The sequence below is a fragment of the Prunus mume genome, linkage group LG3 (assembly GCF_029339155.1).
Source record: "Prunus mume cultivar Tortuosa linkage group LG3, ASM2933915v1, whole genome shotgun sequence".
In the NCBI taxonomy this organism is placed as follows: domain Eukaryota; kingdom Viridiplantae; phylum Streptophyta; class Magnoliopsida; order Rosales; family Rosaceae; genus Prunus; species Prunus mume.
Genome location: NC_142700.1, coordinates 4,833,701 through 4,858,145, shown reverse-complemented (window position 1 = coordinate 4,858,145; position 24,445 = coordinate 4,833,701). Strand labels below are relative to the sequence as shown.

The 24,445-nt window shown below is 38.7% G+C and overlaps 1 protein-coding gene and 5 pseudogenes across 2 annotated transcripts; 4 read left to right on the top strand and 2 right to left on the bottom strand.

Annotated features, from left to right (window-relative positions):
• Window positions 1-280: 280 nt before the first annotated feature.
• Window positions 281-1,901, top strand: LOC148918491 (putative LRR receptor-like serine/threonine-protein kinase At3g47570; annotated as a pseudogene).
• Window positions 1,902-2,194: 293 nt separating this feature from the next.
• On the top strand, window positions 2,195-4,297 carry LOC107880650 (receptor kinase-like protein Xa21; annotated as a pseudogene).
• A 4,770-nt stretch (window positions 4,298-9,067) lies between these two features.
• On the bottom strand, window positions 9,068-10,571 carry LOC148918490 (major pollen allergen Ole e 10-like). 2 transcript variants are annotated; one of them, XM_089049043.1, is made up of 6 exons: window positions 10,291-10,571; window positions 10,095-10,123; window positions 9,792-10,026; window positions 9,668-9,697; window positions 9,540-9,574; window positions 9,068-9,417 (listed from the first exon to the last, which is right to left on the bottom strand). In XM_089049043.1, the coding sequence occupies exons 2-6, from the start codon at window positions 10,110-10,112 to the stop codon at window positions 9,271-9,273; spliced, it is 465 nt and encodes a 154-aa protein (XP_088905169.1). In that variant the 5' UTR covers window positions 10,113-10,123; window positions 10,291-10,571; the 3' UTR covers window positions 9,068-9,270. The 2 variants fall into 2 exon arrangements, with proteins under 2 accessions (XP_088905169.1, XP_088905168.1); XM_089049042.1 differs by having other exon boundaries at window positions 10,296-10,571.
• A 2,000-nt stretch (window positions 10,572-12,571) lies between these two features.
• On the bottom strand, window positions 12,572-13,849 carry LOC103325065 (uncharacterized; annotated as a pseudogene).
• Window positions 13,850-16,231: 2,382 nt separating this feature from the next.
• On the top strand, window positions 16,232-20,138 carry LOC148918489 (putative LRR receptor-like serine/threonine-protein kinase At3g47570; annotated as a pseudogene).
• Window positions 20,139-21,432: 1,294 nt separating this feature from the next.
• LOC148918488 (receptor kinase-like protein Xa21 pseudogene) lies at window positions 21,433-22,503 on the top strand (annotated as a pseudogene).
• The last annotated feature ends 1,942 nt before the right edge of the window (window positions 22,504-24,445 follow it).

Genomic DNA, 24,445 nt, shown 5'->3' with positions numbered 1-24,445 from the left:
CCACAACAAAAGGAATTGGATGAACATATATACATATGACCACTAGGACAATTAATGCTGCAAAATACCCATTCTAGAGACAATCAGACAGGAAAGTTCTAACCATAAGTACAAACTTACCTGAAAATTGTTATGATCCATAGGTGTATTGAATATGTGGGAGATATTGAAGGAGGTTGGAATTGTGGCTGACATGGAAAGGATAGAATTCTGAGAGGTTTGAGAAATTTGGGAAGAGGTTTGAGAATTGACAGAAGAAGGGATAGGCGAGCCTTCATCGATGGCCATAGGAACTGTTGGATCGAGTCTTGAAGATATCTTGTTCCTAGGCTTGTCATACAATTTTCTAAATGGATCAATCTCAGAAGATATTGGAAAATTGAAAGCCGTCACAACTCTGGATTTATCAAACAACCAATTATCAGGTAGCATACCAAGCAGCATTGGGGGTCTTTAAAATGTGGTTCAACTCTCCTTGGCAAATAATAATTTACAAGGACCTATTCCTAGTTCCTTCGGGAAATTGATAAGCTTAGGAGAATTGGTTTTATCCAAAAACAATCTCTCTAGACTGATTTCAAAGTCTGTAGAAGCTCTCGTCCATCTCAAGTATCTGAATTTGTCTTTCAACAGACTCCACGGAGAAATTCCAACAAGAGGACCTTTTCAAAACCTCTCCTCTGAATCATTTGTCTCGAATAGTGCGCTCTGTGGTGCAGCCCGACTCCATGTTCCACCATGCAAAAATAATACACATAAACCAAATTCAAGGAAAGCTAGTTCATCCAACCTGAAATATCTTATTCCAGGGATCATATCAGCAAATCTCCTGGTGGCCTCTGTATCATTGTTAATACTACGAAGGAAAAGGAAAGTGGAAGTTGCAACAGAGACTGCCTTATTACCTCAACTTCTTTGGAGAACAATTTCACACCTAGAACTTCTAAGGGCAACAAATGGATTTCATGAAAGCAACTTACTTGGCACTGGGGGTTTTGGCTCAGTATACAAAGGCACAATTTCAGATGGGATAGATGTTGTAAAGGTTTTCAATTTGATTGAAAGGGCTTTCAAGAGTTTTAATGTGATGTGCTGAGCAATATTCGTAAACGAAATCTTATCAAAATCATCAGTTGTTGCAGTCAACCTGATTTCAAAGCCTTGGTACTACAATACATGCCTAATGGGAGCCTTGAGAAGTGGTTGTACTCTCAAAATCAAAACTCTCCTTTGAATATCCTACAAAGGTTGAATATAATGACAGATGTTGCATCCGCATTGGAATACCTTCATCATGATCGTGGTCCGAATCATGTTGTCCACTTGTGATGTGAAGCCAGGAAACATACTACTTGATGATGATATGGTTGCACATGTTGTTGATTTTGGCATTGCAAGACTCTTAGGTGAAGGAGATTCTATGACCCAAACCATGACCCTTGCCACAATTGGGTATATGTCTCCAGGTGATTTACTGTTGCTTGTTTACTTTTCAATTTTATATATGTTGTCCTTCATTATGAACAAGGTGACCTTATGATTTTCTTTTAATCATTTCAACCAGAGATGTGTATAGTTTCGGTATTGTACTAATGGAGACGTTCACAAGAAGGAAGCCAACTGATGAAATGTTTGTTGGGGAGATGAATTTAAAGCAATGGATTGCAAATTCATTACTTCCAGATGCTGCAATTGTTGAAGTTGTTGATACCGATTTACTTGGAACATGGTGATTTTGTGAGCAGGAGGGATTGCTTATCATCCATTATGAGATTAGCTCTATAGCTTGTTGTGCAGAATTGCCAAAAGAGAGGATTAACATGCAAGAAGCTCTTGTCACACTCAATAAAATCAAGATTAAGTTTTTGAAGGACATAAGGTCAAGCAAACATTCTGCATAAAGTCAACTCTCTGGCTGCTAGAAGACATAAATTGTTTATAAAGCTTACCATGGCATCACCGGAATTTATACTTTAATATACATATTAGTTCAATTTAAGAATTATTGGTCTTTAGTCATTCAAAATATATTAATTATTAAGAATAACATGTTTTTCTTACTCAGAGGAATTTGTGATTGAAGACTGGGACATGAATTATTTGACTTGGACAATACGAACTGTACTTGTGAGGGTTTGCACTCAACATCAATCCAATCTCCTTCCTTTGTTCTAACCTCCAAGCCAACAACATCATGCTGAACAACAATGGTGGTGAAATTCATGTCTGTGTGGCTCGGAAACCTTACGATGACATCGTTGACCTCTGGTACTGTATATTTGATGAATCTAAGAAGGTGACCGTTGGAACTACCAACCGGCCACTATGTTATATCTTAATATAATTTATTTATATTTTTCTTCAATATTATGTGAGAATTATGTGTATAATACGTAAATTTTGTAAAAAAATATGTGTATTAAACATGAAAAATACGTATTTATATGTACAATACAAGTATTGTACATTTGCTTTTTTAAAACTTGAATTTTTCCAAGTCTTTAAGACGTGTACAGAACACAGATGTATTATTGAAAAATACATACGTGCGTGTTATACAATATTAAACGTGAAAGTGCTAAATCCTTTATACGGGTAATAACTCAGTAAAAGTAAAAGAAAAAAAAAAGAGACAATGGAGACTCGGGTAATGGCCTAATAGTAATGGATAACGCTCTAAACTACTCATATCGATAAACGAAAATCACAAGAAAAAGAAAGAAAAAGAAAAAGGGTATTTAAAGAGTATAGCCGACCGGCTGTACTTCTTTAAAAAAAGGGATCCGCCTATCTAATAACACCCACGTGTCAAAAAAGGTATAGCCGTTTGGCTATAAGCCGTGCGGCTAAACTATTTTCAAAAAAATAAAAATGAAAACCGGGTATAGCCGACCGGCTGTACTATGTATAAAAGACAAAAAAACCGCTTGTCAAAACAAGTATAGCCGGGCGGCGATACATTTTTTAATAAAAACCGGAGTATAGCCAAACGGCTATACGTTTAAAAATAATAATAAATAGCGTAGTATAGCCGATCGGCTATACTAAAAGGTATCGAATGGTGCGCTTTGTGGTGAAGGCCAACTCCATGTTCCACCATGCCAAAATAGTACACTTCAACCAAATTCAAGGAAAGACAGAACACCCAACTTGAAATATATTATTCCAGGGATCATATCAGCAATACTCCTGATGGCCTCTGTATCAATGTTCATACTGCGCAGGAAATGAAAGTGGAAGTTGCAACAAAGACCGCCTCATTACCTCGACTTCTTTGGAGAAGAGTTTCACACCTTGAACTTCTGAGGGCGACGAATGGATTTGATGAAAGCAACTTACTTGGCATTGGTGGTTTTGGCTCAGTATATAAAGGTACAATTTCAAATGGGATAGATGTTGCTGTAAAGGTTTTCAATTTACATCTTGAAGGGGCTTTCAAGAGTTTTGATAGTGAATGTGAAGTGCTGAGCAATATTCGTCACCGAAATCTTATCAAAATCATCAGTTGTTGCAGTCAAATTGATTTCAAAGCCTTAGTACTGCAATACATGCCTAATGTGGGAGCCTTGACAAGTGGTTGTATACTCTCAAAATTCTCCTCTGAATATCCTACGAAGGTTGAATATAATGAGAGATGTTGCGTCGGCATTGGAATACCTTCATCATGGTCATGGTTATTCAGATCAAGGTTGTCCACTCTGATGTGAAGCCAAACAATATACTACTAGATGATGATATGGTTGCACATGTTGCTGATTTTGGCATTGCAAGACTCTTAATTAGGTGGAGGAGATTCTATGACCCAAACCATGACCCTAGCCACAATTGGGTATATGGCTCCAGGTGATGTACTATTGTGGTTACTTTTCAACTTCTAATTTTATTTTCATCATATATAACTAAATTGGCATATATAATTTTGCAGAGTTTGGAATGGAAGGAATTGTTTCAACAAGAGGGGGATGTGTATAGTTTTGTTATTGTAATGATGGAGACATTCATAAAAAGGAAGCCAACAGATGAGATGTTTGTTGGGGAAATGAATTTAAAGAAATGGATTGCAAATTCATTGTTTCCATATGCTGCAATAGTTGAAGTTGTGGATGGCAATTTGCTTGGGACAGAGGAAGATCATGATATTGTGAGCAGGAGGGATTGCTTATCATCCATTATGAGATTAGGGCTAGCTTGTTCTGCAGAAACGCCCGAAGAGAGGATTAACATGCAAGATGTGGTTGTCACACTCAATAAAATCAAGATTAAGTTTTTAAAGGACTGTGGAGGAGTGCATGAATGAAGTTCTTGTAGTGATGATAGAGCATGAAGTTATTGTTGAGAGGGGAGATATTAGATTTGGATTTCCTGTAAGTTCTTTGGCAGTGGAGGTCCTTATCCTCCTATCAAATAATTAAGGATAGGAAAGTAAAAATAAAGTTAAGCAGACATTCTGCACATGCAATAAGCAGTCCAATCCAATCCACCTGCGTTCCTCTTGTCAAAAATAACGTTGCTACTGCTGTATATAGCTATAGGCCGAGTAGCAGCGCAACTTACCAACTTAGCCATTGATGAAAAAAAAAACATCAACTTTGCAGCTTAAGAGTCCACGAATCTCTACCATAACCGAGAAGAAGAACAGAAGCAGGAGAGAAATAACAGGACCTGGCAGAGCTAGCTTAGCCATTGCTGCTATGTTATACAAAGTAGTCTAATTTCTATGGTTGACTAATTCATGAAGAGGAAGATGGAATATTTGTAGCAGTGCTGCAGAGGAGGACACATAATGATCATGCAAGAACAACTGAGTAACAATCTGATATGCTCCATTACAGTCAGATTGCATATAGGCTGGCATTTGCACTTCTGGGCCACCTGTTACATACAATAAATTGCTTGCCTCAGCATCTTTGGTTTGGTTATAACTTACAACCAGGGTTCAATTAATTCCAGTCTTCCCTATCATATAATTCCAAATTCAAGTTAAACAGAAATTTCATAGAGTGTAGGACTTTTCTTTGTCTGGGCTTGAGCTTTCTTTGGTCATGAATTCTCCATTCATGAGTAAATTCAAATACCATTTTCCCTTCGGTCTGACTCGGGCATAGATGCAATCACCAAAACTTGCAACACATGATCATGAACACTTCAATGGAGAAATTGATGGTAGGGGGCTTAGGCACTGATTCGATCAGATCATTAAAAAAAAATTAAAAAACTACTTTATGAACGCTGCGTCGGCTATACTATTTTTGGAAGGAAAACGGAATAGCCGGGCGGCTATACTATTAATAATTAAAAAGGACCGCCTAGCTGTAGGGCCACGTCGAAAACCGATCGCTGCGGCTATACTTATTTTTATAAAATGCCTAATGTAGCCGAACGGCTACATTATTTATAAATCTAAAAAGGGCCCGCGTAGAGCCGGAGCGCCCATGTGTTAAAAAAGGTATAGCCGAACGGCTATACTATTTCAAAAATGGTATATCCAACACTATTTACAAGTAAAGAAATGTCAAACCCTTCCTTCAAAATTAGAAAATGCCGAATGAGTCCACGAATATGGCAAATCACAAAATTGCACTCTCACCACACACACGTAGGAAACATATGGCTGCACATACGAGAGAGAGAGAGAGAGAGAAAGAGAAGTTTCATGCAAAGTGCATTATACAATCACCAAATTCATGTTTGCTAAATTCATGTTAAGAAAACATAAGATTTTGCAGTGCATTATATCAAACAAAATGGCTTACTTGGATTAGTGACAACGATAAGGCCAACGCCATTGAAATCACAATTGTAGCGTCCATCGGTCTTATAGGAAAGATTCATGGCAAATGAGGCATGGTTTATGAGGGTATTTGGAAAGTAGCATGAACCATGCTCTTGTATTTCACTGCATTCTTTTAATATTCCACAAGTGAAGTTTATGATGTTCAGTAATGCAGAGTATGGGGTTCTGGCTTAGGCACACACCAAGTATCCTGCAAACCCAACACAGCAAAATAGTAACTAATTAAGTTTAATTAAGCATTTGAAATGATTTTGATATAATTAAGATGATTTGAAATCTTGGTTTAAATTATACTGTTTGGATTTGAGTTACCTCCTTTTCCTGTGGCAGTGGAGGTCCTGATCCTCCTACAAATTTCAAAAGGGAAACTAAAGTTATACAAATATTTTTGCACATGAAAATGTGCAAAACTCATTATAGTTATAGACACATACCACTCACAAATTGGCAGCAGGGATTGTAACCTGCAAAAATGGTGTAGAACCAAAATGTTTAATTTGCTGAAAAAAAAGTCTGAACTTTTGAAACAAATTATTATTATGAAATTGAAGGCCTATTTGGATCTGCCAAGAACCTCCTTTTTCTGTTGCACCAGTTGAGGTTTCTTGCATTAGAATTAGATTTGTATTCTTACAGAACGATCATGAATTCCCCATTCAATTAATTCCAAATTCAAGAAACAGAAATTTCAGAGAGTGTACGACTTTTCTTTGTCTGGGCTTGAGCTTTCATGAATTCTCCATTCATGAGTAAATTCAAATACCATTTTCCTTTTCAGTCTGACTCAGGCATAGATGCAATCACCAAAACCTGCAACACATGATCATGAACACTACTGATTCGAGTAGTTTGGATCATTAAAAAAATACTTGCGCAAAGCCGATTGGAGGAAGAAAAAAAAAAGTATTGCCGCGCTATACTAATTTAAGAAAGGGACCCGATGGAGTTTTATGCAAAGGTGTGAGAAGGTGGGGAGGAGGGATGGTGATGCCATTGTTTTTGGGTGGCGGAGGAGGCTGCTGCGCAGTAAGGGTTTAAAGTTGTTAGAAGGGCAGCAAAAAATGAGAAGAAAATCTGTCAACATATATTAATTCTCTCTCTCTCTCGTGCAGGTGTATATACTGGTAGCGATGAAAAGCGAGAGGCTTCTACAGGAACATACATAGTTTACCAAGATTATAAAGTTCAGAGGACAAATCTACATGACTTAAAATGGGTCCGACGGTGCTAGGCGTGTCTGGGGCGCTAAGGCGGGTCTAGGCGGCGCTAAGGCGGTCTAGGCGAGCTAGGCGGGTCAAGGGGCGCCAAGCGGTCTAGGCGGATCTGGGTGCCGGGTGGGTCTGGTTCTTTTCTTTTGTTCTTTAAGCCTACTGCCTAGCGATTCTTCTTTGAAGCCGATATTTCGACCAAGAACCGTATCAGATGCACCACCTTTTGAACCCAGCAATATTGTGTCATTGTTTTTTCTGGTTCTTTCTTCATGCTACGAATTTGATCACAGAGTGTGCGTAGATGAGTTTTGGACAGTAGTGAGAGTCTTTTCAAGGAGGGTCCAAGCTTCGTATGCTGAAGTGCAAGAGATTAGGAGGGTTTTGATAGAGGGAGATGCGGTTGCTTTTATCCAGCTGAGAACTAATTTGTCCTTGGCATAGGTGGGGTTGATTGAGCCATCCTCAAGCCTTTTAGCAGGACGATTTTCATTCTTCACGACATCCTCAAAGTCGTGGATTTCCATGACATCAAGAAATTGCCATCTCCAAGAGAGGAAATTGTTACGATCCATAGGTGTATTGAATATGTGGGAGATATTGAAGGAGGTTGGAATTGTGGCTGACATGGAAAGGATAGAATTTTGAGAGGTTTGAGAATTGACAGAAGAAGGGATAGGCGAGCCTTCATCGATGGCCATAGGAACTGTTGGATCGAGTCTTGAGCGTTAGTCCCTGTAGAGCTCTGACACCATGTAGAAAAATAGACAAGAGAGAAGTTTGGGTTGAATCACTCGATACTTTGATTCATGTTGACATACACCATATATACAGGATTCTAGCGGTGGTCAACTATAACAAAAGAGGAAAATACATGATTACAGGGATTTGTATACCAATAACGTTGTGAAGGGAGGTTGACTTGAGATAGTGGGATTCTTGGCTTGATTGTCGTTCTCTTCAGATGGGAGGTTGCTCAGATTTGTGTTGCTGCGTTGGAAAGCCCCTATGCATCTGGCAAGACATTTGAGGTCACAGCCCGACTTATGTCCCTCAAGTGTTGTGCCATTTAGTGAGCCATTTACAGTGGACCCTCAAAATCCACCCCCCGAGAAGGACTACAATGTTTACTTTAAAACTTTGAAAGATGGAATTACAGGAAAGGAAATCCTCGAACAAGATCCTGTACCAGTGTAATGTTTTGCATACATAGAGCTCCAATTTCATCCTTAACTCTGTAAGTATAATGGAGCTTAATATACTTCCATTTTCATCTGAGATAATTCTCTCAGCAATGAGTCAATGACTAATGAGAAGAAAATCTGTCAACATATATTAATTCTAACCACATACCCACTCCTTTCATGAATTGACAGAAGTTGCAAGGCCTATATATAATATATACTTTGTATCACACTTTACCCACAGAGAAACAACGGTCGGATGAGTTGTATATTACCAGAACATAAATTCAACTGGACTTGGTACAACTCAAGAGAAATGACCAACATATTAAACTTTTTTAAAAAAAATCATCTCTATTGTAGAGAATAAAACGAGTTAATCGACCACACATACTCAATATTTTGTTTAGTAGAAGCGTGGTTGTGATTTAATTGCACAAACTAATTATTGTTATTTAGTGGGTTAAGTGGAATTCTGTGAGGGCTGAAGTTGTTAATAAGTAGTACTCTTAACCTAGTTTGATGTATAAATTTAGCATCCAAAGCTTAACAAATTCAATAAGATGTGGGCAGATGTCCACAATTGGCCTCGAGTAGGTCCGCCAATGTTGAATTGATCGATGCACCACAATGTCGAACTCTCTTAAAATTGTGACAAACTTATCGTAAGAGTGATCACAAATTTTCATTTGCTAAGCTTGACTTGTTAACCTTTTTAACATCCCAATCAAAACATTAATATTTAATCTGTTTTGGAGTCCAAGTATGAGTATATATGGACCTTCTTCATCATCCATCAGATGGAAATTACATTACATAAACTTATTATTCTGATGCATCACCAAAGTACAGTTTCCAATTTCCTTCTGGGCAGACTCAGACATAGATACAATCACCAAAACGTGCAACATGTACAAGAATAAGCACACTTTGTTTGCTAAATTCATGTTAAGAAAACATAAGATTTTGCAGTGCATTATATCAAACAAGTTGGCTTACTTGGATTAGTGACAACGATAAGGCCAACGCCATTGAAATCACAATTGTAGCGTCCATCGGTCTTATAGTAAAGATTCATGGCAAATCAGGGATGGTTTATGAGGGTATTTGGAAAGTAGCATGAACTGTGTTCTTGTATTTCACTGCATTCTTTTAATATTCCACAAGTGAAGTTTATGATGTTCTGTAATGCAGAGTATGGGGTTCCTGGCTTAGGCACACACCAAGTATCCTGCAAACCCAACACAGCATAATAGTAATTAATTAAGTTTAATTAAGCATTTGAAATGATTTTGATATAATTAAGATGATTTGAAATCTTGGTTTAAATTGTACTGTTTGGATTTGAGTTACCTCCTTTTCCTGTGGCAGTGGAGGTCCTGATCCTCCTACAAATTTCAAAAGGGAAAGTGAAAGTAAAGTTATATAAATATTTTTGCATATGAAAATGTGCAAAAATTATTATAGTTATAGGCACGTACCACTCACAAATTGGCAGCAGGGATTGTAACCTGCAAAAATGGTATAGAACCAAAATGTTTAATTTGCTGAAAAAGAAAGTCTGAAGTTTTGAAACAAATTATTATTATGAAATGGAAGGCCTACTTGGATCTGCCAAGGAAATGAGACTAGTATTGTTAAAATGACAATTCCATTGGTTTCTTCCCATCTTCTGGTAGTAAGCATTCATGGCAAATGAGGCATGGTGCACTGGCCTATCCGGGTCATAGCAGGAACCTCCTTTCTTTGTAGGGCTGCAATCTGCATAGTTACAGGCATCGTCCAGAGCTGACTGCAGTGCTTGTTGTGGTGCTGCAGGCTTTGCCACACACCAATCTTTCTACAACATCATGTATATATGTAAATTAATTGCTAATTCATTTAAGAATTGTTCGTTTTAATTATTACCTGTCCATTCACCACCATCGAAATCTCCCCTGCAAAAAAACAAAAAAAGAAAAAAAAAAGCCATGGATGAACATAGGTGAAAATGTAGAGAGAGAGCAGAAAAGGGGGAAACAAATTACAACAATGTGGAATGCTCTATAGAGATGTTGAAAAAAAAAACATCAACTTTGCAGCTTAAGAGTCCACGAATCTCTACCGTACTCGAGAAGAAGAACAGAAGCAGGAGAGAAATAACAGGACCTGGCAGAGCTAGCTTAGCCATTGCTGGTATGTTATACAAAGTAGTCTAATTTCTATGGTTGACTAATTCATGAAGAGGAAGATGGGATCTTTGTAGAAGTGCTGCAGAGGAGGACACATAATGATCATGCAAGAACAACTGAGTAACAATCTGATATGCTCCATTACAGTCAGATGGTATATAGGCTGGCATTTGTACCTGTTACACACAATAAATTGCTTGCCTCAGCTTCTTTGGTTTGGTTATAACTTACAACCAAGGTCCAATTAATTCCAGTCTTCAATATCATATAATTCCAAATTCAAGTGTAACACTTTTCTTTGCCTGGGCTCGAGCTTTCTTTGGTCAGAAGAATTCTCCATTATTTTATTTTTGGAAGGTTGTAACTGTCACCCTTGGATCCTGAGAAAATTTGGAGGGTTGGTGGAAAGAGATGTGATGACATCCAAACTTTTCTTCCTTTTTGAAGACATCTAACTTTTCCCTTTTTCTGTTGCACCAGTTGAGGTTTCTTGAATTAGAATTAGATTTGTATTCTTACAGAACGATCAAGTTGGTTTTAATCATAGTAAATTCCCACAACGGGTCCATCCCATTCATGAGTAAATTCAAATACCATTTTCCTTTTGGTCAGACTCAGGCATAGATGCAATCACCAAAACCTTCAACACATGATCATGAACACTTCAATGGAGAAATTGATGGTAGGGAGCTTAGGCGCTGATAAGAGTAGTTTAGATCATTAAAAAAAAAAATTAAAAACTTGCGTAAAGCCGACCGGCTATACTATTTTGGAAAAAAGAAAATCCCGAGCGGCTATACTATTTATAAACAAAAAAGGGACCCGCCTAGAGCCTTGATGGCCAACCTGTGAAAACCAGTGTCGCCGTGCGGCTATACTAATTTTTTATAAAATGCCCGTGTATAGCCGGACGGCTATACTATTTATAAATTTTAAAAAGGGACCTCCTAGCCAGAGCACCACATGTGAAAACAAGTATAGCCGCAACGATACCCTTTTTTTTAATTTTATAAAAATGCCCGAGGCTATACTATTTTGAAAAATGCGCGAGGAGTTTTATGCAAAGTGTGAGAGGGTGGGGAGGAGGGATGGTGATGCGATGGGTTTTGGGTGGGCGGAGGAGGCTGCACATGATGGGTTTAAAGTTGTTAGAAGGGGCAGCAAAAATGAGAAGAAAATCTGTCAACATATATTAATTCTCTCTCTCTCTCTCTCTCTCTCTCATTGCAGGTGTATATACTGTAACAAGATTCTATAGGAACATACATGTTTACCAAGATTCAGAGGACAAATCGGCCTAAGGCTGCGGTGTTGGGCGGCGCTAAGCGGGTGGCGCTAGGAGGGTCTAGGTGTCGCTAGGCGGGTCTAGGGGTCTAGGCGGATCTGGGTGCCACGGTGAGTTTGGTTCTTTTCTTTTGTTCTTTAAGTCTACTGCCTAGCGATTCTTCTTTGAAGCCGGTATTTGAGCAAGAATGTATCGATGCACCACCTTTAGACCCCAACAATATTGTGTCATTGCTTTTTCTGGTTTTTTCTTCAGGCTACGAATTTGATCACAGAGTGTGCGTAGGTGAGTTTTGGACAGTGGTGAGAGTCTCTTTTCAAGGAGGGTCCAAGCTCTGTATGCTGAAGTGCAAGAGATTGGGAGGGTTTTGATAGAGGGAGATGCGGTTGCTTTTATCCACTAATTTGTCCTTGGCACATGTGGGGTTGATTGAGCCTAGGGATGGCAATGGGTCGGGTATGACAATACCATCCCTGTCCCCGTTCTCCATCCCCGCCCCGTCCCGAACCCATCCCGCTTAATAGGTTTCAGTGAATCCCCATCCCGTTCCCATCGGGGGACTATTCCCCATACCCGGCCTGAATCCCCGATTTTTTTTGCATAAAAAATATTTATCATAAATTTTAACATTAAGTTTCATATTAAATTATCATTCAACACTTCCAAATTAACTAGAAAGTTCAACTCAACTATTCAAAATTACATCAATATGAAATTCCAAAGAAGATTAGAAAGAATTAGGAAAGGGAGGTTAACTTAGGGTTAAACAAAAACATTATAATTATATATTTATTTATTTAAATATAAACATATATACTTTCGGGTCGGGTTCGGGATGGGGACGCTAATACCATCCTCCCCATACCAGTAGGGGATTTTTCAAGTTCGGGATCCCGTACCCGATACCCGTTTGACCCCTAAATCTCTCCTCATTTGGGTCGGGGACTTGATGGAGACCCGTCCCCGCGGGGATTTTTGCCATCCCTAATTGAGCCATCCTCAAGCATTTTAGCAGGACGATTTTCATTCTTCACGACATCCTCCAAGTCATGGACTTCCAGGACATCAAGAGAGGAAATTGTTACGATCCATAGGTGTATTGAATATGTGGGAGATATTGAAGGAGGTTGGAATTGTGGTTGACATGGAAAGGACAGTAGCATGAACCATGTTCTTGTATGTCACTGCATTCTTTTAATATTCCACAAGTGAAGTTTATGATGTTCAGTAATGCAGAGTCTGGGGTTCCTGGCTTAGGCACACACCAAGTATCCTGCAAACCCAACACAGCATAATAGTAATTAATTAAGTTTAATTAAGCATTTGAAATGATTTTAATATAATTAAGATGATTTGAAATCTTGGTTTAAATTATACTGTTTGGATTTGAGTTACCTCCTTTTCCTGTGGCAGTGGAGGTCCTGATCCTCCTACAAATTTCAAAAGGGAAAGTGAAAGTAAAGTTATACAAATATTTTTGCATATGAAAATGTGCAAAACTCATTATAGTTATAGGCACATACCACTCACAAATTGGCAGCTGGGATTGTAACCTGCAAAAATGGTATAGAACCAAAATGTTTAATTTGCTGAAAAAGAAAGTACAAATTATTATTATGAAATTGAAGGCCTACTTGGATCTGCCAAGGAAATGAGACTAGTATTGTTAAAATGACAATTCTATTGGTTTCTTCCCATCCTCTGGTAGTAAGCATTCATGGAAAATGAGGCATGGTGCACTGGCCTATCTGGGTCATAGCAAGAACCTCCTTTCTTTGTAGGGCTGCAATCCGCATAGTTACAGGCATAGTCCAGAGCTGACTGCAGTGCATGTTGTGGTGGTGCTGGCTTTGCCACACACCAAGCTTTCTACAATACCATGTATATATGTAAATTAATTGCTAATTCATTTAAGAATTGTTCTTTTTAATTCTTACCTGTCCATTCACCAACATCAAAATCTCCCCTGCAAAAAAAGAAAAGAACAAGAAAAAAGAAGCCATTGATGAACATATATAGGTGAAATGTAGAGAGAGAGCAGAAAAGGGGGAAAGAAATTACAACAATGTGGAATGCTCTTTAGAGTTGTTATAAAAAAAAAAAACATCAACTTTGCAGCTTAAGAGTACACAAATCTCTCCCGTACCCGAGAAGAAGAACAGAAGCAGGAGAGAAATAACAGGACCTGGCAGAGCTAGCTTAGCCATTGCTGCTATGTTATACACAGTAGTCTAATTTCTATGGTTGACTAATTCATGAAGAGGAAGATGGGATATTTGTAGCAGTGCTGCAGAGGAGGACACATAATGATCATGCAAGAACAACTGAGTAACAATCTGATATGCTCCATTACAGTCAGACTGTATATAGGCAGGCATTTGTACTTTTGGGCCACCTGTTACACACAATAAATTGCTCGCCTCAGCTTCTTTGGTTTGGTTAAAACTTACAACCAAGGTTCAATTAATTCCAGTCTTCCCTATCATATAATTCCAAATTCAAGTTAAACAGAAATTTCAGAGAGTAAATTCAAATACCATTTTCCTTTTGGTCAGGCTCAGGCATAGATGCAATCACCAAAACCTGCAACACATGATCATGAACACTTCAATGGAGAAATTGATGGTAGGGAGCTTAGGCACTGATAAGAGTAGTTTAGATCATTTTTTTTTTTTTAAATTTCGTAAAGCCGGTCGGCTATACTAATAACAAATTACGTATAGCCGGTCGGCTATACTATTTATAAATAAAAAGAGGGACCCGCCTAAAGCCTGGACGGGCAGCATGTGAAAACTAGTATAGCCGTGCGGCGATACTAATTTTTTAATAAAATGCCCGAGTATAGCCGATCGGCTGTACTATTTAGGCTATACTATTTTAAAAATGCTCGAGAGTATAGCCATGCGGCTATACGATTCATTATTAAAGAAATGTCAAACTCTTCCTTCAAAATTATAACAGGCCATATGAGTCCACGAACATTGCACGAAACACATGGCTGCACGTACGAGAGAGAGAGAGAGAGAGAGAGAGAGTTTATGCAAAGTGTGAGAGGGTGGGGAGGAGGGATGGTGATGCGATGGGTTTTGGGTGGGCGGAGGAGGCTGCTGCGCAGTAAGGGTTTAAAGTTGTTAGAAGGGGCGGCAAGAAATGAGTAGAAAATTTGTCAACATATATTAATTCTCTCTCTCTCTCTCTCTCTCATTGCAGGTGTATATACTGGTAGCAGATGAAAAACAGAGGCTTCTACAAGAACATACATAAGCGACCAAGATTATAAAGTTCTGTAGGACAAATCTACATGACTTAAAATGGGTCTAGGCGGTGCTAGGCGGGTCTAGGAGGCGCTAGGCGGTGCTAGGCGGGTCTGGGCGGGTCTAGGCGGGTCAAGCGGCGCCAGTGAGTCTAGGCGGATTTGGGTGCGGGTGGGTCTGGTTCTTTTCTTTTGTTCTTTAAGCCTACTGCCTAGCGATTCTGCTTTGAAGCCGATATTTTGAGCAAGATCTGATGCACCACCTTTTGACCCCAGCAATATTGTGTCATTGCTTTTTCTGGTTCTTTCTTCAGGATAAGAATTTGATCACAGAGTGTGCGTAGGTGTGTTTTGGACAGTGGTGAGAGTTTCTTTTCAAGGAGGGTCCAAGCTTAGTATGCTGAAATGCAAGAGATTAGGAGGGTTTTGATAGAGGGAGGTGGGGTTGATTGAGCCATCCTCAAGCCTTTTATCAAGATGATTTTCATTCTTCACGACATCCTCCAAGTCATGGATTTCCAGAGGACATCAAGTCTTTCACACATTACCTCTGTGGATATTGGAAGCAGTTATCGCAATGCATCAAGTCTTTCAGCAATTCGCATTCTGCTACTCTGAATTAATAAGAGACTAGTTTTAGAAACTAAACATATCCAAGTAATGGTGTGTGTTGTCTGTCATTTGAATGGAAAATGGCATGAATCTTGACCAGTTCAGTTTATCTAGTCAAAGAATTTGGCTTACACGATCGATTCAGTTCTCTGTGTCGAAATGTGGCGAAGTGGTTGGGAATGAAAATCAGGTAAAGCCCTTCTTGCTCTTTGATCAACTTGAGAAACACTATCCTTTTTATCCCCATTATAAATTATCTGTCCTTGAAGTATGATACTGTACGAAGTATATCGCACAGCATTATCATGATAAAGTTCTCAAAAGTGAAAAACATTATAGTTGAATTTATTGATTGACGCAAGCGCAGCTGAATGTGAAATTAAAGAAAGTTGTTAAAAAATAACTTTACCTTGGCGTGAAGTTGATGTTGTGCATTCACAAGTTCGTCATTCACTGGCCTCAGACATCTCACCTGCTGAGAAAATTCAATGAAGGACCACAACAAGAGGAATTGGATGAACATATATACATATAACCACTAGGACAATTAATGCTGCAAAATACCCATTCTAGAGACAATCAGACAGGAAAGTTCTAACCATAAGTACAAACTTACCGAGAAATTGTTATGATCCATAGGTGTATTGAATATGCGGGAGATATTGAAGAAGGTTGGAATTGTGGCTGACATGGAAAGGATAGAATTTTGAGAGGTTTAAGATAAAATGTGGTTCAACTCTCCTTGGCAAATAATAATTTACCAGGACCTATTCCTAGTTCCTTTGGGGAATTGATAAGCTTAGGAGACTTGGTTTTATCCAAAAACAATCTCTCTGGACTGATTTCAAAGTCTCTAGAAGCTCTCGTCCATCTCAAGTATCTGAATTTGTCTTTCAACAGACTCCAAGGAGAAATTCCAACAGGAGGACCTTTTCAAAACCTCTCCTCTGAATCATTTGTCTCGAATAGCGCTCTGTGGTGCAGCCCGACTCCATGTTCCACCATGCAAAGATAATACATAAACCAAATTCAAGGAAAGCTAGTTCATCCAACCTGAAATATCTTATTCCAGGGATCATATCAGCAAATCTCCTGGTGGCCTCTGTATCATTGTTAATACTACGAAGGAAAAGGAAAGTGGAAGTTGCAACAGAGACTGCCTTGTTACCTCAACTTCTTTGGAGAAGAGTTTCACACCTAGAACTTCTAAGAGCAACAAATGGATTTCATGAAAGCAACTTACTTGGCACTTGGGGTTTTGGCTCAGTATACAAAGGCACAATTTCAGATGGGATAGATGTTGCTGTAAAGGTTTTCAATTTAAAGATTGAAGGGGCTTTCAAGAGTTTTAATGTGATGTGCTGAGCAATATTCGTCACCGAAATCTTATGAAAATCATCAATTGTTGCAGTCAACCTGATTTCAAAGCCTTGGTACTACAATACATGCCTAATGGGAGCCTTGAGAAGTGGTTGTTCTCTCAAAATCAAAACTCTCCTTTGAATATCCTACAAAGGTTGTATATAATGACAGATGTTGCATCCACATTGGAATACCTTCATCATGATCGTGGTCCGAATCATGTTGTCCATTGTGATGTGAAGCCAGGCAACATACTACTTGATGATGATATGGTTGCACATGTTGCTGATTTTGGCATTGCAAGACTCTTAGGTGAAGGAGATTCTATGACCCAAACCATGACCCTTGCCACAATTGGGTATATGGCTCTAGGTGATTTACTGTTGCTTGTTTACTTTACAATTTTATATATGTTGTCCTTCATTATGAACAAGGTGACCTTATGATTTTCTTTTAATCATTTCAACCAGAGATGTGTATAGTTTCGGTATTGTACTAATGGAGACGTTCACAAGAAGGAAGCCAACTGATGAAATGTTTGTTGGGGAGATGAATTTAAAGCAATGGATTGCAAATTCATTACTTCCAGATGCTGCAATTGTTGAAGTTGTTGATGCCGATTTATTGGGGGCAGAGGAACATGGTGATTTTGTGAGCAGGAGGGATTGCTTATCATCCATTATGAGATTAGCTCTATAGCTTGTTGTGCACAATTGCCGAAAGAGAGGATTAACATGCAAGAAGCTCTTGTCACACTCAATAAAATCAAGATTAAGTTTTTGAAGGACATAAGGTCAAGCAAACATTCTGCATAAAGGCAACTCTCTGGCTGCTAGAAGACATAAATTGTTTATAAAGCTTACCATGGCATCACCGGAATTTATACTTTAATATACATATTAGTTCAATTTAAGAATTATTGGTCTTTAGTCATTCAAAATATATTAATTATTAAGAATAACATTTTTTTCTTACTCAGAGGAATTTTTGATTGAAGACTGGGACATGGATTATTTGACTTGGACAATACGAACTGTACTTGTGAGGGTTTGCACTCAACATTAATCTAATCTCCTTCCTTTGTTCTAACCTCCAAGCCAACAACATCATGCTGAACAACAATGGTGGTGAAATTCATGTATGTGTGGCTCGGAAACCTTATGATGGCATCGTTGTCCTCTGGTACTGCATATTTGATGAATCTAAGAAGGTGACCGTTAGAACTACCAACCGGCCACTATGTTATATCTTAATATAATTTATTTATATTTTTCTTCAATATTATGTGAGAATTATGTGTATAATACGTAAATTTTGAAAAAAAAATATGTGTATTAAACATGAAAAATACGTATTTATATGTACAATACAAGTATTGTACATTTGCCTTTTTAAAAACGTGAATTTTACTAAGTCTTTAAGACTTGTACAGAACACAGATGTATTATTGAAAAATACATACGTGCGTGTTATACAATATTAAACATGAAAGTGCTAAATTCTTTATACGGGTAATAACTCTGTAAAAGTAAAAAATCAAAAAGAGACAATGGGGACTTGGGTAATGGCCTAATAGTAATGGATAACGCTCTAAACTACTCATATCCATAAATGAAAATCACGGGAAAAAAAAAAAAAAAAAGGTACGCGCAGCTATACTATTTATTAAAAAATTTAAACCAAAAAAGCCCAGTAAGGCCGTGCGGCTATACGATTTTTTAAAACATTTAAAAACCCGAGTATAGCCGAACGGCTGTACATTTTATATTAAAACAAAAAGTATCCGCCTATCTAATAGCACCCACGTGCGGCTATACTATCAATAATTTAAAAAGGGACACGCCTGAAAACCAGTATAGCCGTGCGGCTATCCTTATTTTTATAAAAATGCCCGAATATAGCCGAACGGCTATACAATTTATAAATTTAAAAAAGCACCCGCCACAGCTATAGCCGATCGGCTATACTAATTTTTTAAATGTCCGAGTGTAGCCGAACGGCTATACTATTTTGAAAATGCACGAGGATAGTATAGCCATGCGGCTACACTATTTTCTATTAAAGAAATGTCAAACCCTTACTTCAAAATTATAAAAGGCCATATGAGTCCACGAATATAGCAAATCACAAAATTGCACTCTCACCACACACACCTAGGAAACATATGGCTGCACATATACGAGAGAGAGAGAGAGAGAGAGAGAGAGAGAGAGAGTTTTATGCAAAGTGTAAGAGGGTGGGGCGGAGGGATGGTGATGCGATGGGTTTTGGGTGGGCGGACGAGGCTGCTGCGCAGAAGGGTTTAAAGTTGTTGAAGGGGCGGCAAAAATGAGAAGAAAATCTGTCAACATATATTAATTCTCTCTCTCTCTCTCTCTCTCTCTCTCATTGCAAGTGTATATACTGTAGCAGATGAAAACAGAGGCTTCTACAGAACATACATGTTTACCAAGATTATAAAGTTCAGAGGACAAATCTACATGACTTAAAATGGAGTCCGGGAGGCGCTAGGCGTGTCTGGGGCACTAGGCGTGTCTAGGCGGGTCTAGGCGGTGCTTGGCGGGTCTAGGCGGATCTGGGTGCCAGGGTGGGTCTGGTTCTTTTCTTTTGTTCTTCAAGCCTACTGCCTAGCGATTCTTCTTTGAAGCCGATATTTCGAGCAAGAATGATCGATACACCACCTTTTGACCTCAGAATATTGTGTCATTGCAGGCACATTTCTGCAGCCACTTTCTTTTAGTCTATTCTTTCACTTCATTTTCTTCTATGTTTATTGATGGGATTCAAAATAATGGCAGCTCATGTTTAGCAAGTTTGAATTTGATGGGAAACTGAATCACAAGGAATTGGATTTTATACTGACATTCAAGTTGAAGGTTTCATATTAATTCAGTGCAACCAGAGATGTGTATAGTTTCGGTATTGTACTAATGGAGACGTTCACAAGAAGGAAGCCAACTGATGAAATGTTTGTTGGGGAGATGAATTTAAAGCAATGGATTGCAAATTCATTACTTCCAGATGCTGCAATTGTTGAAGTTGTTGATGCCGATTTACTTGGGAAAGAGGAACATGGTGATTTTGTGAGCAGGAGGGATTGCTTATCATCCATTATGAGATTAGCTCTAGCTTGTTGTGTAGAATTGCCGAAAGAGAGGATTAACATGCAAGAAGCTCTAGTCACACTCAATAAAATCAAGATGAAGTTTATGCAAACATTCTGCATAAAGTCAACACTCTGGCTGCTAGAAGACATAAATTGTTTATGAAGCTTACTATGGCATCACCGGAATTTATACTTTAATATACATATTAGTTCAATTAAGAATTATTGGCCTCCAGTCATTCAGAATATATTAATTATTAAGAATAACATGTTTTTCTTACTCACAGGAATTTGTGATTCAAGACTGGAACATGGATTATTTGACTTGGACAATACGAACCGCACTTGTGAGGGTTTGCACTCAACATTAATCCAATCTCCTTCCTTTGTTCTAACCTCCAAGCCAGCGACATCATGCTGAACAACAATGGTGGTGAAATTCATATATGTGTGGCTTGGAAACCTTACGATAGTATCGTTGTCCTTTGCTACTGTATATTTGATGAATCTAAGAAGGTGACCGTTGGAACTACCAACCGGCCACTATGTTATATCTTAATATAATTTATTTATATTTTTCTTCAATATTATGTGAGAATTATGCGTATAATACGTAAATTTTGTAAAAAAATATGTGTATTAAACATGAAAAATACGTATTTACATGTACAATACAAGTATTGTACGTTTGCTTTTTTAAAATATGAATTTTTCCGAGTCTTTTAAGATGTGTACAGAACACAGATGTATTATTGAAAAATACATACGTACGTGTGTAATACAATATTAAACGTGAAAGTGCTAAATTCTTTATACAGGTAATAACTCTGTAAAAGTAAAAGAAAAAAAAAAGAGACAATGGAGACTCGGGTAATGGCCTAATAGTAATGGATAACGCTCTAAACTACTCATATCAATAAACGAAAATCACAAGAAAAAGAAAGAAAAAGAAAAAGGGTATTTAAAGAGTATAGCCGATCGGCTGTACTGTTTATATTTTAAAAAAAGGGATCCGCCTATCTAATAACACCCACGTGTCAAAAAAGGTATAGCCGTTTGGCTATAAGCCGTGCGGCTAAACTATTTTCAAAAAAATAAAAATGAAAACCGGGTATAGCCGACCGGCTGTACTATGTATAAAAAACAAAAAAACCGCTTGTCAAAACAAGTATAGCCGCGCGGCGATACATTTTTTAAATAAAAACCGGAGTATAGCCAAACGGCTATACGTTTAAAAATAATAATAAATAGCGTAGTATAGCCGATCGGCTATACTAAAAGGTATCGAATGCTGCGCTTTGTGGTGAAGGCCAACTCCATGTTCCACCATGCCAAAATAGTACACTTCAACCAAATTCAAGGAAAGACAGAACACCCAACTTGAAATATATTATTCCAGGGATCATATCAGCAATACTCCTGATGGCCTCTGTATCAATGTTCATACTGCGCAGGAAATGAAAGTGGAAGTTGCAACAAAGACCGCCTCATTACCTCGACTTCTTTGGAGAAGAGTTTCACACCTTGAACTTCTGAGGGCGACGAATGGATTTGATGAAAGCAACTTACTTGGCATTGGTGGTTTTGGCTCAGTATATAAAGGTACAATTTCAAATGGGATAGATGTTGCTGTAAAGGTTTTCAATTTACATCTTGAAGGGGCTTTCAAGAGTTTTGATAGTGAATGTGAAGTGCTGAGCAATATTCGTCACCGAAATCTTATCAAAATCATCAGTTGTTGCAGTCAAATTGATTTCAAAGCCTTAGTACTGCAATACATGCCTAATGTGGGAGCCTTGACAAGTGGTTGTATACTCTCAAAATTCTCCTCTGAATATCCTATGAAGGTTGAATATAATGAGAGATGTTGCGTCGGCATTGGAATACCTTCATCATGGTCATGGTTATTCAGATCAAGGTTGTCCACTCTGATGTGAAGCCAAACAATATACTACTAGATGATGATATGGTTGCACATGTTGCTGATTTTGGCATTGCAAGACTCTTAATTAGGTGGAGGAGATTCTATGACCCAAACCATGACCCTAGCCACAATTGGGTATATGGCTCCAGGTGATGTACTATTGTGGTTACTTTTCAACTTCTAATTTTATTTTCATCATATATAACTAAATTGGCATATATAATTTTGTGCAGAGTTTGGAATGGAAGGAATTGTTTCAACAAGAGGGGATGTGTATAGTTTTGGTATTGTAATGATGGAGACATTCATAAAAAGGAAGCCAACAGATGAGATGTTTGTTGGGGAAATGAATTTAAAGAAATGGATTGCAAATTCATTGTTTCCATATGCTGCAATAGTTGAAGTTGTCGATGGCAATTTGCTTGGGACAGAGGAAGATCATGATATTGTGAGCAGGAGGGATTGCTTATCATCCATTATGAGATTAGGGCTAGCTTGTTCTGCAGAAACGCCCGTAGAGAGGATTAACATGCAAGATGTGGTTGTCACACTCAATAAAATCAAGATTAAGTTTTTAAAGGACTGTGGAGGAGTGCATGAATGAAGTTCTTGTAGTGATGATAGAGCATGAAGTTATTGTTGTGAGGGGAGATATTAGATTTGGATTTCCTGTAAGTTCTTTGGCAGTGGAGGTCCTTATCCTCCTATCAAATAATTAAGGATAGGAAAGTAAACATAAAGTTAAGCGACATTCTGCACATGCAATAAGCAATCCAATCCAATCCACCTGCGTCCCTCTTGTCAAAAATAACGTTGCTACTGCTGTATATAGCTATAGGCCGAGTAGCAGCGCAACTTACCAACTTAGCCATTGATGAAAAAAAAAACATCAACTTTGCAGCTTGAGAGTCCACGAATCTCTACCATAACCGAGAAGAAGAAGCGGGAGAGAAATAACAGGACTGGCAGAGCTAGCTTAGCCATTGCTGCTATGTTATACAAAGTAGTCTAATTTCTATGGTTGACTAATTCATGAAGAGGAAGATGGGATATTTGTAGCAGTGCTGCAGAGGAGGACACATAATGATCATGCAAGAACAACTGAGTAACAATCTGATATGCTCCATTACGGTGAGATTGCATATAGGCTGGCATTTGCACTACGGGCCACCTGTTACATACAATAAATTGCTTGCCTCAGCATCTTTGGTTTGGTTATAACTTACAACCAGGGTTCAATTAATTCCAGTCTTCCCTATCATATAATTCCAAATTCAAGTTAAACAGAAATTTCATAGAGTGTAGGACTTTTCTTTGTCTGGGCTTGAGCTTTCTTTGGTCATGAATTCTCCATTCATGAGTAAATTCAAATACCATTTTCCCTTCGGTGTGACTCGGGCATAGATGCAATCACCAAAACTTGCAACACATGATCATGAACACTTCAATGGAGAAATTGATGGTAGGGGGCTTAGGCACTGATTCGATCAGATCATTAAAAAAATTAAAACTACTTTATGCGTAACGCCGTTCGGCTATACTATTTTTGGAAGGAAAAAGAAAGGGGTATAGCCGGCCGGCTATACTATTAATAATTAAAGAAAAGGACCGCCTAGCGCTGCAGGCCACGTCAAAACCAGATCGCCGTTCGGCTATACTTATTTTTATAAAATGCCTAATCTAGCCGAACGGCTATATTATTTATAAATCTAAAAAAGGGACCCGCGTAGTGCGGAGAGCCCATGAAAACAGTATAGCCGATCGGCTATACTATTTGCTAGTAAAGAAATATCAAACCCTTCCTTCAAAATTATAAAATGCCGTATGAGTCCACGAATATGGCAAATCACAAAATTGCACTCTCACCACACACACGTAGGAAACATATGGCTGCACATACGAGAGAGAGAGAGAGAGAGAAAGAGAAGTTTCATGCAAAGTGTGTGAGGGTGGGGAGGAGGGATGGTGATGTGATGGGTTTTGGGTGGGCAGAGGAGGCTGCTGCGCAGTAAGGGTTTAAAGTTGTTAGAAGGGGCGGCAAGAAATGAGAAGAAAATCTGTCAACATATATTAATTCTCTCTCTCTCTCTCTCATTGCAGGTGTATATACTGGTAGCAGATGAAAAGCGAGGCTTCTACAGGAACATACATAAGTGACCAAGATTATAAAGTTCAGTAGGACAAATCTACATGACTTAAAATGGGTCTGGTGGCGCTAGGCGTGTCCGGCGTCACTAGGAGTGTCTGGCGGCGTTAGGGCGGTGCAGGCGGCGCTAGGCGTGTCTGGGGAGAGCTAGGCGGGTCTAGGCGGCGCTAAGGCGGGTCTAGGCGAGCTAAGCGGGTCTAGGCGGATCTGGGTGCCGTATGGTCTGGTTCTTTTATTTTGTTCTTCAAGCCTACCGCCCGATTTTTCAAATTTATGCACTTTGCAGATTGGTCTAGGCGGTGGGAGAGTCTGGCGGCGCTAAGGTCTGGGTGCGTGGTGGGTCTGGTTCTTTAGAGTTTAGGTCAGGTGCAGGTCTGCAGTTCTTTTCTTTTGGGCAGAC

Bases quoted from the DNA above. Each gene is read 5' to 3' on its own strand.
- LOC148918490 (XM_089049042.1), bottom strand. From the start codon at position 10,356: ATGGCTAAGCTAGCTCTGCCAGGTCCTGTTATTTCTCTCCTGCTTCTG. The intron at 10,027-10,094 runs GTAATAATTAAA...ATGATGTTGTAG, and splicing joins CGATGGTGGTGAATGGACAG to AAAGATTGGTGTGTGGCAAA. The intron at 9,698-9,791 runs GTAGGCCTTCCA...CCATTTTTGCAG, and splicing joins CATTTCCTTGGCAGATCCAA to GTTACAATCCCTGCTGCCAA.